Raw genomic sequence first — 12,269 nt, 5'->3', positions numbered from 1 at the left:
TGCGGTGCACGTGCTCGTGGCCCCATTTGTGTGTTTGTGTGCGCATAAAATACTTCCCCCTCCCTTTCCCTCCGGTCCACCAACCGAGAAAGGTTGGAGATCTCTGGCCTAAACAACCAGGGCCAAAGCATTTTTAAACTTCAGAAAGTTCAAATGATGTTATAGCAAATTTCAACTTAAGAAGTTTTAGGCTTCCTGTGGCTTCTTGGTCTGGTCCACCTGATGGAGCTGACATATCCTTATCATGCATCGGAATGATAGTACTTTTGGTACTTTTTGCAATATATTATCTTGCCTACAAACTACAAAAATTATTAGTATTTAATATCTATAATGATGCTGATCAATTGTTACACTTTAAGAAAAAATTCAACTTCTAAGAAATCATCACTGCAAGACTAAGATATATCTAACAAAAACACCTGCAATTTGCTTCACTTACCAAGTCCAAGAGAATACTAGACTATGAAAAACCACCAGTTTTCATAAAAACACATCTACGTTATTGCACTACTTTTTTTTCTTCCACTCAATAAGGTTTGATAATCTTGGAGACTGCCTGGATAAGTCCCTGCAGTTTTCTTGGCTCAGTTTTTCAGAAGTGCTTTGCCATTATCTTTTTCTTAGGGTTGAGAGAAAGTGACTAGCCCAAGAATACCCAGCTGGCTTTTTACCCATCAGATTAAAATCCACGGTCTCCATGTTTTTAGTCTGATGCTTTAACCACTGCACTAAATTGTCTCTCATTACACTATTAGAGACATATGAACATCTTGTGACTTTCAGAGCCATATAAAATAAACCTTGTTAACTTTAAAGAATAAAATTGTAGTATGCTTTGTTGTCACTGCAGCATTTTCCACATATTATTAATTGTTGTTTTAACCATTCAGTTGTGCCTGACTCTTGGTGACTTTATAGGCAAGTGCTCTCCATGCTACCCTGTCAGACACAGCTTCTTTCCGTTGTTGGATGCTCATCTTTGTATCAGTTTTGATATTATCAAGCCAGCATGTTCTTTGTTGTCTCTTCTTCTTGTTCCACTAACCATTTCTAGCATCACTGACTTCTCAATGATGATTCATGTCATTAATACCAGAAGTTTAGCAGAGGGCTGATAATCAAAGGTATTAACAGAGGGATAATTCTGGTCTGTAGACTTTCAGAAGCATGTTGAAATACTAAAAGAGGAAAGCTCCACTATATCCAAGTTAAGACAATGCCAAACCTTTTATGATTCTACATGAGCTTGATTTGGGGGGATAAGGAAAGATACAAAGAAAAATGAAAATAAATATAAGATTAACACTGTATCATCTAAATTTGAGTTATAATATTCAATTCTGCATTATAGGTAAACATCAGATCCAATTTCCTGAGTGGTTTTGTAATGAACGTCATAGCTCGTTGAAACGAATTCTTTAAAGAATCATGTGAAGACGTATTATGAAATAAGAACTCTATTAAGCAATTCAAATGTTTTAAATACTCAGTACTATCTGTAGTACCAATTATAGTACAGCTGCATGTCACATGAGAGAAAGTAGTTATCTGAAAATACTGAAAAAATGACATGACAAAAGGGGAGTACTTGTTGCAACCTCTATAATGATGAACTTTCATAAACTTATAAAAATGGTTGCCTAACTAAAATAAAATATTTGACTGCTTGATATTTACACATTCATACAAAATTACAATATAAAAATATGCAGATTAAATTAATACTATATTTCAGATATACCTGATAACTGAACTCTCCCGATTTCCTACTATTTTATTTTACTTTAATTTTACATGTAATAGATTACCAAAGAAGTTACTGAAAAGTTACAAAACAGGATGTCATATGTGATAGTATTTTCTTTATTTCACAATTACTTTACTGTAATATTAAGTATATGGCCAAACAAAACTTAGCCAATAAGCAAAGATGGACCATTGTAAATAAGCAAACTTTGGAGAGAAAGGAATTTCATTGCCCTGCTCTGGGATAACAAGAATGTGGGAGCCATTGGTATTTACTAGATCTCTGGATAATATATAATACTGGAGTTTATAGAGAATCAGCAGAGGAATCATCAGGAATGTATGCAAGGTTGTGTACATGTGATTGGATCAAAAAAGTCAAGATGGTAGACATGCCCTTACAGTCAAACCCCTGCACCTTTGTACAACTGGTGGGACATACAAATTCTGCAATTATGCCCACTATTTTACTTTTTTTTACATCCTCATAACTGCAGATGTCCCTGTAAAACAGTAATGGTTGCTCCATTTTCTAAATGTTTATATTGGTCAATACTACTGGGCCCAACCTACACAGTTACAGTGCTTAAAAATGAGAAAATAAAAAAACCCTCAGAAAGCAACAGTACAGCCAAGTAATTACAGGTAATTCTTAGACCACAGTTGGTATTGGAACTTGCTTTGCTAAGTAATGCAGTTATTAAATAAGTGGCACCCAATTTTATGAACTTTTCACCATAGTCCTTAAGTGAATCCGACTTTCCCTATTATTTCAGTTGTTGGAAACCCACTGAGAAGGTTGCAAATGGTGATCATTGACGCTAGGATCTGTAACTGTTGTAAATACATGACATTTGCCAAGTATCAATTTTTGATCATGCGACCATGGGGACTCTGACAATTGTAAGTATGACGACTGGTAGTCACTTTTTCCAGAACCATATTTTGGAACAGCCATTAAACAAATAGTCATAAATCAAGGACTTATTTTTTGTAGAAGCGGTTTCTGAAAATGCTTACCCCGTGTTTTAGCAAAACAACTCAGAGCCCTGGGTAAGCTATGGTTGCTTTTGCTTATCATAGATATTGTTCCTTCCTCTCTGGAGGAGTCAAAGGTTTGGCATTCTGCCTCCTTCAAATATTAAGATAACAACACTGAAGACGTGAGTTATTGGAAATGGTGGCAACTGTTCTTTCTGACCACTGCTGTTTATCTAGGATCATGAATATCCACCATGAGTAGGACCAAATGCCATGAGCAGGAGCAAGAAGAATTCAGGCAAAGACACTGTTGCTACAAATGTCAGTCAGTACAAAAAAATGTATTACCATCATCCTATCCATGCATTCATTTTAATAATACGCTTCTAAGCCAATAATAACTGATACATGGATTTCTAATGTCCCTTTCTGCATTATGTACTATTTTCTTCCCAAGGAGACCTTTCAGGATATTATATATACTGAGCACAGAACAGTTTTTGCAGAAAAATGAAGCAGAAATTCTTATAGTTCTGCTGAACTCCATGTGTTGTAGCATGTTGCTCACGAACTGACACAAAGGAAGAAAGAGGATTGAACTAATAGATCTCAAAAAAAAAAAATTAGAAGGGGATCAAAGGGCAACAGACCCTTTTTCAGACACTATCAACAAAGCTTTCCCACCGCCTTTGTACTCACTCATGTTCTGCAATATCAGGTAAAAAAGCTGCATCTTCTTGAGAGGGATGAGCCATGAAAACAACATCTAAACTATCAAAAACCCCAGCTTTAATTAAGTCTATTTTGCCTCCTCCATCTTCTTCAGCAGGGGTACCCAGCACTGTGACCTAAAACGAGAAGGTGACACGACATCAGGGTCTGGAAAAACAACAACAACAACAAAATCGCGCCAAAGGAAACCCAGCCAGGGAAGCCTGTTGACTGGGCGCGCTGCTCTCTTGAACACTGCTCTCAGACTGAGAATATTCTGAAAATGCGTAACTTTCTCAATGAAAATAAAGAGATTTACACACACACAAAAAGGAGGGTGGGGAGATATGCTCAAAATCTAAAGTTAGCACTTCATAATCCCGTCCGCTGCCTAGGCACTAAAACCACGGAGGGCGGCAAAGAGGACCAACACTGGAGGTTTTTAAGAAGAGACTGGACAGCCATTTGCCTGAAATGGTATAGGGCAGGGGTCGGCAACCTCGGCTCTTTTATGACTCGTGGACTTCAACTCCCAGAATTCCTGAGCCAGCATAGCTGGCTCAGGAATTCTGGGAGTTGAAGTCCACGAGTCATAAAAGAGCCGAGGTTGCCGACCCCTGGTATAGGGTTTCCTGCCTGAGCAGGGGGTTGGACTAGATGACCTACAAGGTCCCTTCCAACTTTATATTATTATTATTAAGATGCCAGCTCGCTTCTCACCTTAACAGCGGGCACCTGGCGAGGGAGGCCGGCAGGGCTCTGGCAGAGGCTTTCCAGAGCACCCTTCAGGCCCAGCGCGGCGGCGGCGCCCACTTCGGCGATGAGGTTGTGCCCGCAGGCGTGCCCGATGGCGGGCAGGGCGTCGTATTCGCACAGGAAGCCCAGCCGAAGCAGAGGCGGCGGTGGCTGTGGGGGAGCCTGGCTGGCTTCGACGGGAAAGCAGGACGCCCCGTCCCACTTCCAGTCCGCCCGGAAGGCCGTTTCTAGCTTGTAGCTGCGCTGCACCGACCAGGCGCCCGAAGAGGAGGAGACGGGCAGGCCGCCGAAGAAGCGCGTCAGGGCGGCGTGAGCCTGGTGCTCCTCGTAAGCCAGCTCCGGGTGGCTCCAGATCTCCCGGCTTAGCTCGCCCAGGCGCTCCGAGGACTCGTCGATGCACTCAGCCGCCCACCGCTTCCATTCGTCCAAGCGCATCTCCGAGGCGGACGATGCCTCCACCGCTTCATTGGGTCTCATTGCAATGGTCGGACAAAAGAATGGAAGGACCGGAGAAAATAGAAGGGAACGGGTGCTGTTCTCAGCTTTCCGAGGAGAGGTGGGGGAAAAAAATAATGCTGAATAAATATATATATATATATATATATATATATACCTAACGAAGAACTAGAGCCCGCGAAACTCGCCGGCCGGTCTGAAGTTCATGTTGCCCGAGAGGCAGCTTATATCCCTTCGTTTATTTCGCAAGTCATTCCCTGGAGCCTGCTGGGAATAGTAGTTCTTTTTTTAAAAAAAATTTTTTTTTAATGCAGTACAAGTATTTCTGAACTGGATTTCTGCCAGGATTGCACCACCGTGGCGCTGAAGTACGAAACTGTAAACAATGTCAAAGAAAACATGATGTAAGCTTCTAAAAGCGATGGATCGCAATGTTATTTCTTTTAACCTATCTACCGTATATGGATGCATTCTCAACTAGACTTGAAGTTGTCAACATTGTCTATGTATGAATTCTTCAAATACAAGGCATAATTCGAAAACGCATTTCTGAGCCACAGCTTGATCCATTTTTACCTTTGCATTCTTAGAAATTTAAGCTACTTCTAATTTCATAAAGTAACTTAAGAACATGTAACGAAAGTATTTATATAAATGTTTTCCTTGGAACAGATCAGATTCATCTGACAAATATTGCGGATATTTCTATGCCGCACATTCCACCGGACAAACATCTGTATTTTTGTACCCTGGGTGTGTAAAATCCTGTAACTTTCAATTGGTTTCCACAAGAATACCATCTGTTGGGGGGGTCACACAAGGACCCATTATATCAGGGGTCTTCAAACTTGGCCCTTTTATGACTTGTGGACTTCAACTCCCAGAATTCCTCAGCCAGCATGCCTGGCTGAGGAATTCTGGGAGTTGAAGTCCACAAGTCATAAAAGGGCCAAGTTTGAAGACCCCCGCATTATATCATGTTTAACGCAGCTTGCTGATAAGACTCCGCAGGAGTACACAACCCCACCGCCCTTCTTCAGTTGGGGGCGAGGCCAGGGCTTTCGTGTGATTTTTCCCGACAGAACTACAAGTCCCATCACCCCTTGGGGGAGGGAGGGCTCGTGACGTCTCGTTTGTTGCTAGCGTGCGTTAACCGTTAACGGTTCTGTTCTGCGGTCGAAACGCTTTTGCCGCCACTGCTTTAGGCTCGCGTCGGCTGAGTTGGTGTCTTCCCCTCACACTCATTCGACTTTGGCACCGGGGAGGATGAGCCGCCGAAGAATGGCAGGCGGCGGGGTTGAAGTCCACGAGTCATAAAAGAGCCGAGGTTGCCGACCCCTCGCGGTTTACTTGAGAAGCAGGAAGGGAGAAGCCGGCGGAGCAACGTAGTCGCAGATTAGACTGCATTGCGCAGACGGGCCGATAGCGCTGCGGAATCTCGGGGGGGGGGGGGGAAGCTCTCCGCGCGCAGGCGCACTTGGCTTTCTACCCCTCGCTCGTCCGGGATAAGAGTGGCGGTTTGAGCCGAGGGACAGGTTCTTCTGGTGGAGGTGCGAATCTCGTCCGGTTTTTCATAGCTTTAGTCCTTTTCTCTCCCACAGAGAACTTGCGTCCTGGAAAGTCTGAAACGAAAAATCTAATGTTTCAGGGTATTTTGGTATTGCCATCCCTCGCTAAAAACCAGCTGTGCTTGATGCCCGCCTAATTTTGTGCTGACCGACAGCGCCGCTGCTTATAATTCGCTTCATTCATTAGCCTTGGTGGAGCAGTGGGCTAATTACTCCTTAAGTAACACCAGCTGCCTGCAATTAGTGCAGGTTCGCATCCCACCAGGCTCAAGGTTGACTCAGCCTTCCATCCTTCCGAGATAGGTAAAATGAGGACCCAGATTGTTGGGGACAATAAGCTAACTTTGTAATAATGCCGCTTGGGGGTGTGTGTGTGTGTGTGAAAGCCCTAATAAGCAGGCATATACATAGAATGGAGGCTACTGCTAAGCTTGTAAGCCGCCCTGAGTCTTCGGAGAAGGGCGGGATATAAATGGAATTAAAATAAATAAAAAAATAAATCTAATATTCTATCAGACCAAGCAATTCAGAATCACAGAATTGGAAGGGCCCTTGGAAATCTTTTAGTCCCAACCCCTTGCCAGAGCAGGAATCATTCCCAACAAATGGCAGTCTGACCTTCGTTGAAACTTTCACTGATAGAGAGCATCCACCACTTCAGGAGGCAGGTTCTACACTACTTGAAATTCCTCACATTAAGGAAATTCCTCCATAAAAGTTTGGATCTCATTCTGTAAAGATTGGTTCTTGTTTTGCCCTTATAGGCATAATAAATTCATCCCTTCTTTTCCTGTGACAGCCCTTAAAGTATTGTAAGTCTATCATTTTTTAAAAAAAAAATTTTTAAATTTTAATCCCATTTATATCCCACCCTTCTCCGAAGACTCAGGGCGGCTTACAATTTAAGCACAAACCAATGTGCTTAGCAATAGCCTTCATTCTATGTATATGCCTGCTTATTAGGGCTCCCCCCAAGCGGCATTATTACAAAGTCAGCTTATTGCCCCCAACAATCTGGGTCCTCATGACTCTGCATAGGGGAAGTTTTAGGCTAAACATGCCCAGTTCTCTTCTCTGTACTCTTTCCAGGTCTTCAGCATCCTTCTTGTATTGTGCTGACCAGAATTGGACATAAAATTTGTGGTGTGGCCTGACCAATGCAACATAAGAGTGGAAATACTACTTAACGTAATCAGAACACTGTGCAACTTTTGATACATCCCAAGATTGCATTTGATCTTTTGGCAACTGCACTGGACAATGGATCATATTCTTCTAGCAAATACTTAGGGCCAAGCCACATACTACCAATCTTGTACTTGTGTATATGACTATTCTTACCTAAAGTCAGAATCCAATATTTCTCCTCATTGAAGTGCATTGTATTAGAAAGATCCAAATATTGAAATCTGTCAATTTGTTTGAAACCTGATACTGTCTAGCAATTAAAAATTAAAAAGTGATTTCATGTTAAGTTTAACTTCAGAAGTACTAATTATTGTGTTATTTATTGACAGGGTTTACCTATCTGGCAGAAGAAGAAAATGGGAATGAGAAACAACTGGGGTACGAAAGATCAGTGAAAGCATAGGTAATGTGTATATAAATGAGGTGATGAGAAAGTGACTACAGTTATCACTGCAATATTATACATAAGGAAGCGGAGGAAATATATTAAGTTTTAATCAGAGAAATTGCACTGTGGGGTCTTTTGCTCTCTCTAGCCTTAGCTGTTTTCTTGCAGATGTTTCATTTTCCAGCTAAGTAACATTGTCAGTACATGTTTATAGCAATGTTTCTTTCTTGCATTCTCTTTCCCAGGCTGCGAATAAGTTAGCAAAAGTTATGAACCATAAGAATCCATAAGCACTGACCCAGGTGTCAGAAGAAAATAAAAGGAACAACGAACTGCAGAGTGAGTCAAAAACTGAATATAACATATGCACTGATAACTAAATATGAGGAAAAGATTGATAAAATTAAGCTGTAAATATCTCAGGATAGTAAGAAATTACTCCATCGTTGTTGAAAAAGAGACTTACATGAATGCTTCACGTATCCACAAACTTGGTTGACATTGCAATTCTTCAGCTTAATATACCTTGTATTCTTGAAAATCATTAAAGATCTTTCCCCAATCTAGTATCCCTTCAGTACCAGGTTACCAGTGTTCATGAGGCAAGGAATAATGAGAAGTTAACACATCTAAAGAGGCACCATCTCACCTGTTTCTAGTCTCTTACTTTCGCTATACTACCCAAGTGAACTAAAACAAGATATTTAATTGTGTTTGAAGTAAGAGATTACTATTAGAACAACCTCTGTAAGCAAGATTTTATAATGCATTAAAACATTAATCTTGATTGTGTTTCATCCACTTCCTTTTCCAGCAAATTTGAACAGATTAAGCATGATCCAATGGCTTGAATTAAAAGTTTACTGTTAGAACAACCTGTGTAAGCAAGATTTTATAACGTGTTAAGTATTAATCTTGATTGTGTTTCATCTACTTATTCAGCAAATTCCAACAGATTAAGCATGATCCATTGTCCAAATAGAAGATAGCCAGAATCAAATCAAACTACAAATGATTCTGGAGAGTGGGTTTAGAAGAGTTTTGCTCCCAGATCCAAGCTGTTAGTGAAACAGAAATGAGTGGTGATTTTCCTGTTAAGATTTGTCCTTCTGTTTTTGGGAGAGAAATAGACATGTTTAAATTGCTGACTTTCTTTCTACTTTAGGAAGTTACAATTGGGGATGTTATCTCTTCATCCTTCTGTCACTAGAATTTTGATCTTTGGCAGCAAGTTATTTTTGAATACATCAAAAATAGATTATAGTTCTTATACAAATCCAGTTCTTTTGTATTATTCTATTGCGAAATAAACAGTGGTAAAGATAGGTTAATTCAGTTTTAGTAAAATGTTATTTTAATATGACAAAGCATTAAAACAATGAAATATCCATATAATACTGTTTTAAAATATTTAATACTTTTCAGACTACTAAAACAACTCAGAAGAAATTTGATTGTATAAAAAAGTAAATTTTTATTCTGTAAAAACGTTATCATACAAAATTTGGTAGTACATATCAAATCAATTTTGAATGCAACTGACATTTGTATTGTTTAACAATATATAGGTATCAGAAGCTAGAAGATACCATTTTATTGTAATGAACAAAATAAGGAACAATTCCATTCACAAATGGTGGTGGAAACAGAATGTATTTTGATATATTTTTGTTTCATTCTGAATATGGTCAATTTTTGTGATTCTGAACACTGTAAACAAACTTCATCCTTTAATACAGGGGTCCCAACCCCTGGTCTGCGGCCTGGTACCAGGCTGAGGCCCGGCTGGAACCGGGCCACTCAAGCGGAGGGCAAGCATGCAAAGCTCCATTTTTGTAAGGGGTGAGCGAAACCATCCCCTCCGCCTCCACTATTGCTGGTCCACAAAGCCAAAAAGGTTGGGGAATGTTACGTTAATAAATCTGTTTGAATGTTAAGTTAATAAAACAATAATACTGAAAATAAACAACACTGTATATTTGCCCTTTTTTCAAGAAACTGTTCTTGGATGATTAAGACTTACAGTAATCTTGGCATTGTGGTTTTTATATGCCTAATGGATAATATTTGTTGCATTAAAACAAGTTAGTCTAAATAGTATGAATCCCTAATATTTCTTTGCAATTTTAAAATAGTCACTGATTTCAGCATGAGCAATCTTCAGCAGCATATGATCAGATTTGCACGAACACAGTAGGAATTTTTCTTTGGGGTTTGGGGAAAAATCCATTATAAGTGGATAAAACCATACTTTCAGAAAGTTTTAAAAAACAAAGTTTGCATAAGAGCACAGTTGAAATTCTTATTTAAAGTTCAAGATGAGATCTACTGAATTAAAAGGGAAAATGTCTGGAAATGCTGTTAGATTAAAGATTCATGTTTGAGTGTTCCATGGTTATCTTAATTTTTTCTTATATATCTGCAGTGCTGCTACTGCAGTGAACTTTTCCATGTTTGAGATGAGACACAAACTGATGTGTACAGAGCAGATTCTAAGAATATTCCCAGAATTTCCCAGGTATATCTATTCAAAAACCTTTAACCAAATAGACAAAGATGAGATGCCATGTTTATTGGACAAACATGAAATAATCATGATGACACCTTAATCACTAGATCAAATTGGCTCTTGCTATCCTGGCTTTAAAATATTTTTTTTAATTGTTAAGATAAAAATAGAGCATGTTGGCTTTTTTACAATGGGTTTTGCAATATTTCCCCCCAATAATGGTAACTATGGTGGAGCTCACTGGAGTGGAAATAAGTAGACACATACAGGAACAGGACATGGATGATCTGGGAGGGGAGAGAATGTGAGAAAGAGTTATTTGCCCTGAATCCAGGAGGTAAATGAGGCAAGTGTTCAAAATTGGGGAAAGGAGTCCGGCAAGGCTGTATACTGTCGCCTTGCCTATTTAACTTATATGCAGAGCACATCATGAGAAAGGCAGGGCTAGATGAATCAAAAGTTGGAATTAAGATTACCGGGAGAAATATCAACAACCTAAGATATGCAGATGATACCACTCTAATGGCAGAAAGTGAAGAGGAACTAAAGAGGCACCCGGGAAAGATAACATCCCTGCCGAAATTCTGAAGTGCTGCAAAGAGAACATCCTCACCAAACTGCATGAAATCTTCTGTCTTTGTTGGAGGGAAGGTGGAGTACCACAGGACATGAAGGATGCAAATATCGTCACACTGTATAAGAACAAAGGCGACAAGGGTGACTGTAACAACTACCGGGGCATCTCTCTTCTCAGTGTTGTAGGGAAGCTGCTTGCCTGTGTCCTACTGAAGAGGCTCCAGGTGCTTGCAGAGAGAGTACCCAGAATCACAGTGTAGGTCCACTACTGACATGGTATTTTCCCTTAGACAGTTGCAGGAGAAATGCAGGGAACAAAGACAGCCACTTTTCGTAGCTTTCATAGATTTTATGAAGGCTTTTGACTTGGTTAGTAGGGACAGCCTTTATAAAATTCTCCCCAAGATTGGATGTCCACCTCAGCTCCTCAACATCATCAGATCCTTTCACGGGGAAATGAAGGGCACTGTAGTTTTTGATGGGTTAACATCAGATTCCTTTGACATTCGAAGTGGAGTGAAGCTGGGCTGCGTTGTCGCACCAACTTTATTTGGGATCTTTTTTTGCTGTCATGCTGAAGCACACTTTTGGAACTGCAACAGAGGGTATTTATCTCCGGACCAGATCAGACAGAACACTCTTTAATCTCTAGATTGAGAGCAAAGTCTAAAGTCCAGCTGAAATGCCTACGGGATTTCTTCGCTGATGATGCTGCCGTTACTGCTCACTCTGCCGAAGACCTTCAACAACTTATGGACTGTTTTAGCAAGGCCTGCCAAGACTTTGGACTAACAATCAGCCTGAAAAAAACACAAGTCATGGTTCACGACGTGGATTCACCTCCCTGTATTACAATCTGCACAAGAACTGGAGGTCGTCCATGACTGTGTACCTCGGCTCAACCATCTCCAACACTCTCTCTTTAGATACTGAGCTGAATAAACGTATTGATAAAGTGGCCACCACATTTTCCAGACTTACAAAGAGAGTTTGGCTTAATAAGAAGCTGACAGAACATACAAAGATCCAGGTCTATAGAGCCTGCGTCCTGAGCACACTCTTGTATTGCAGTGAGTCTTGGACCCTTTACGCAAGGCAGGAGAGAAAGTTAAACACCTTTCATATGCACTGTCTCCGATGTATTCTTGTCATCACCTGGCATGACAAAGTTCCAAATAGCACAGTCCTGGAATGTGCAGGAATTTCTAGCATATATACACTATTGAAACAGCGATGTCTATGCTGGCTTGGGCATGTCGTGAGAATGGCTGATGGTCGGATTCCGAAAGATATGTATGGAGAACTAGTGCAGAGAAAGCGCCCCAGAGGGAGACCAGAGTTGCGATATAAGGATATCTGCAAGAGGAATCTAAAGGCCTTGGGAATG

General features: G+C 40.5%; 1 protein-coding gene and 1 long non-coding RNA gene across 5 annotated transcripts in view; one reads left to right on the top strand and one right to left on the bottom strand.

The window, feature by feature from the left end:
• Positions 1-4,916, bottom strand: part of PM20D2 (peptidase M20 domain containing 2) — a 31,883-nt gene extending 26,967 nt beyond the window's left edge. For all 4 annotated transcript variants that reach the window (XM_083373677.1, XM_083373675.1, XM_083373676.1 and 1 more), the window contains exons 1-2: positions 4,162-4,916; positions 3,430-3,578 (exon numbers count right to left, since the gene is read on the bottom strand). In XM_083373677.1, coding sequence (XP_083229803.1) covers positions 3,430-3,578; positions 4,162-4,674 — 662 coding nt within the window. In that variant the 5' untranslated portion in view covers positions 4,675-4,916. The remainder of the gene's footprint in view (positions 1-3,429; positions 3,579-4,161) is intronic.
• LOC310646915 lies at positions 4,635-9,778 on the top strand. Its single transcript, XR_014493786.1, has 4 exons — positions 4,635-4,726; positions 4,968-5,057; positions 7,739-7,812; positions 8,043-9,778. It is a non-coding gene; the product is annotated as an uncharacterized lncRNA (long non-coding RNA).
• Positions 9,779-12,269: the final 2,491 nt, after the last annotated feature.

Source organism: Vipera ursinii (genome assembly GCF_947247035.1).
Source record: "Vipera ursinii genome assembly, chromosome: 1".
Lineage (NCBI taxonomy): Eukaryota > Metazoa > Chordata > Lepidosauria > Squamata > Viperidae > Vipera > Vipera ursinii.
This window is presented reverse-complemented; position numbering and strand designations above follow the sequence as displayed.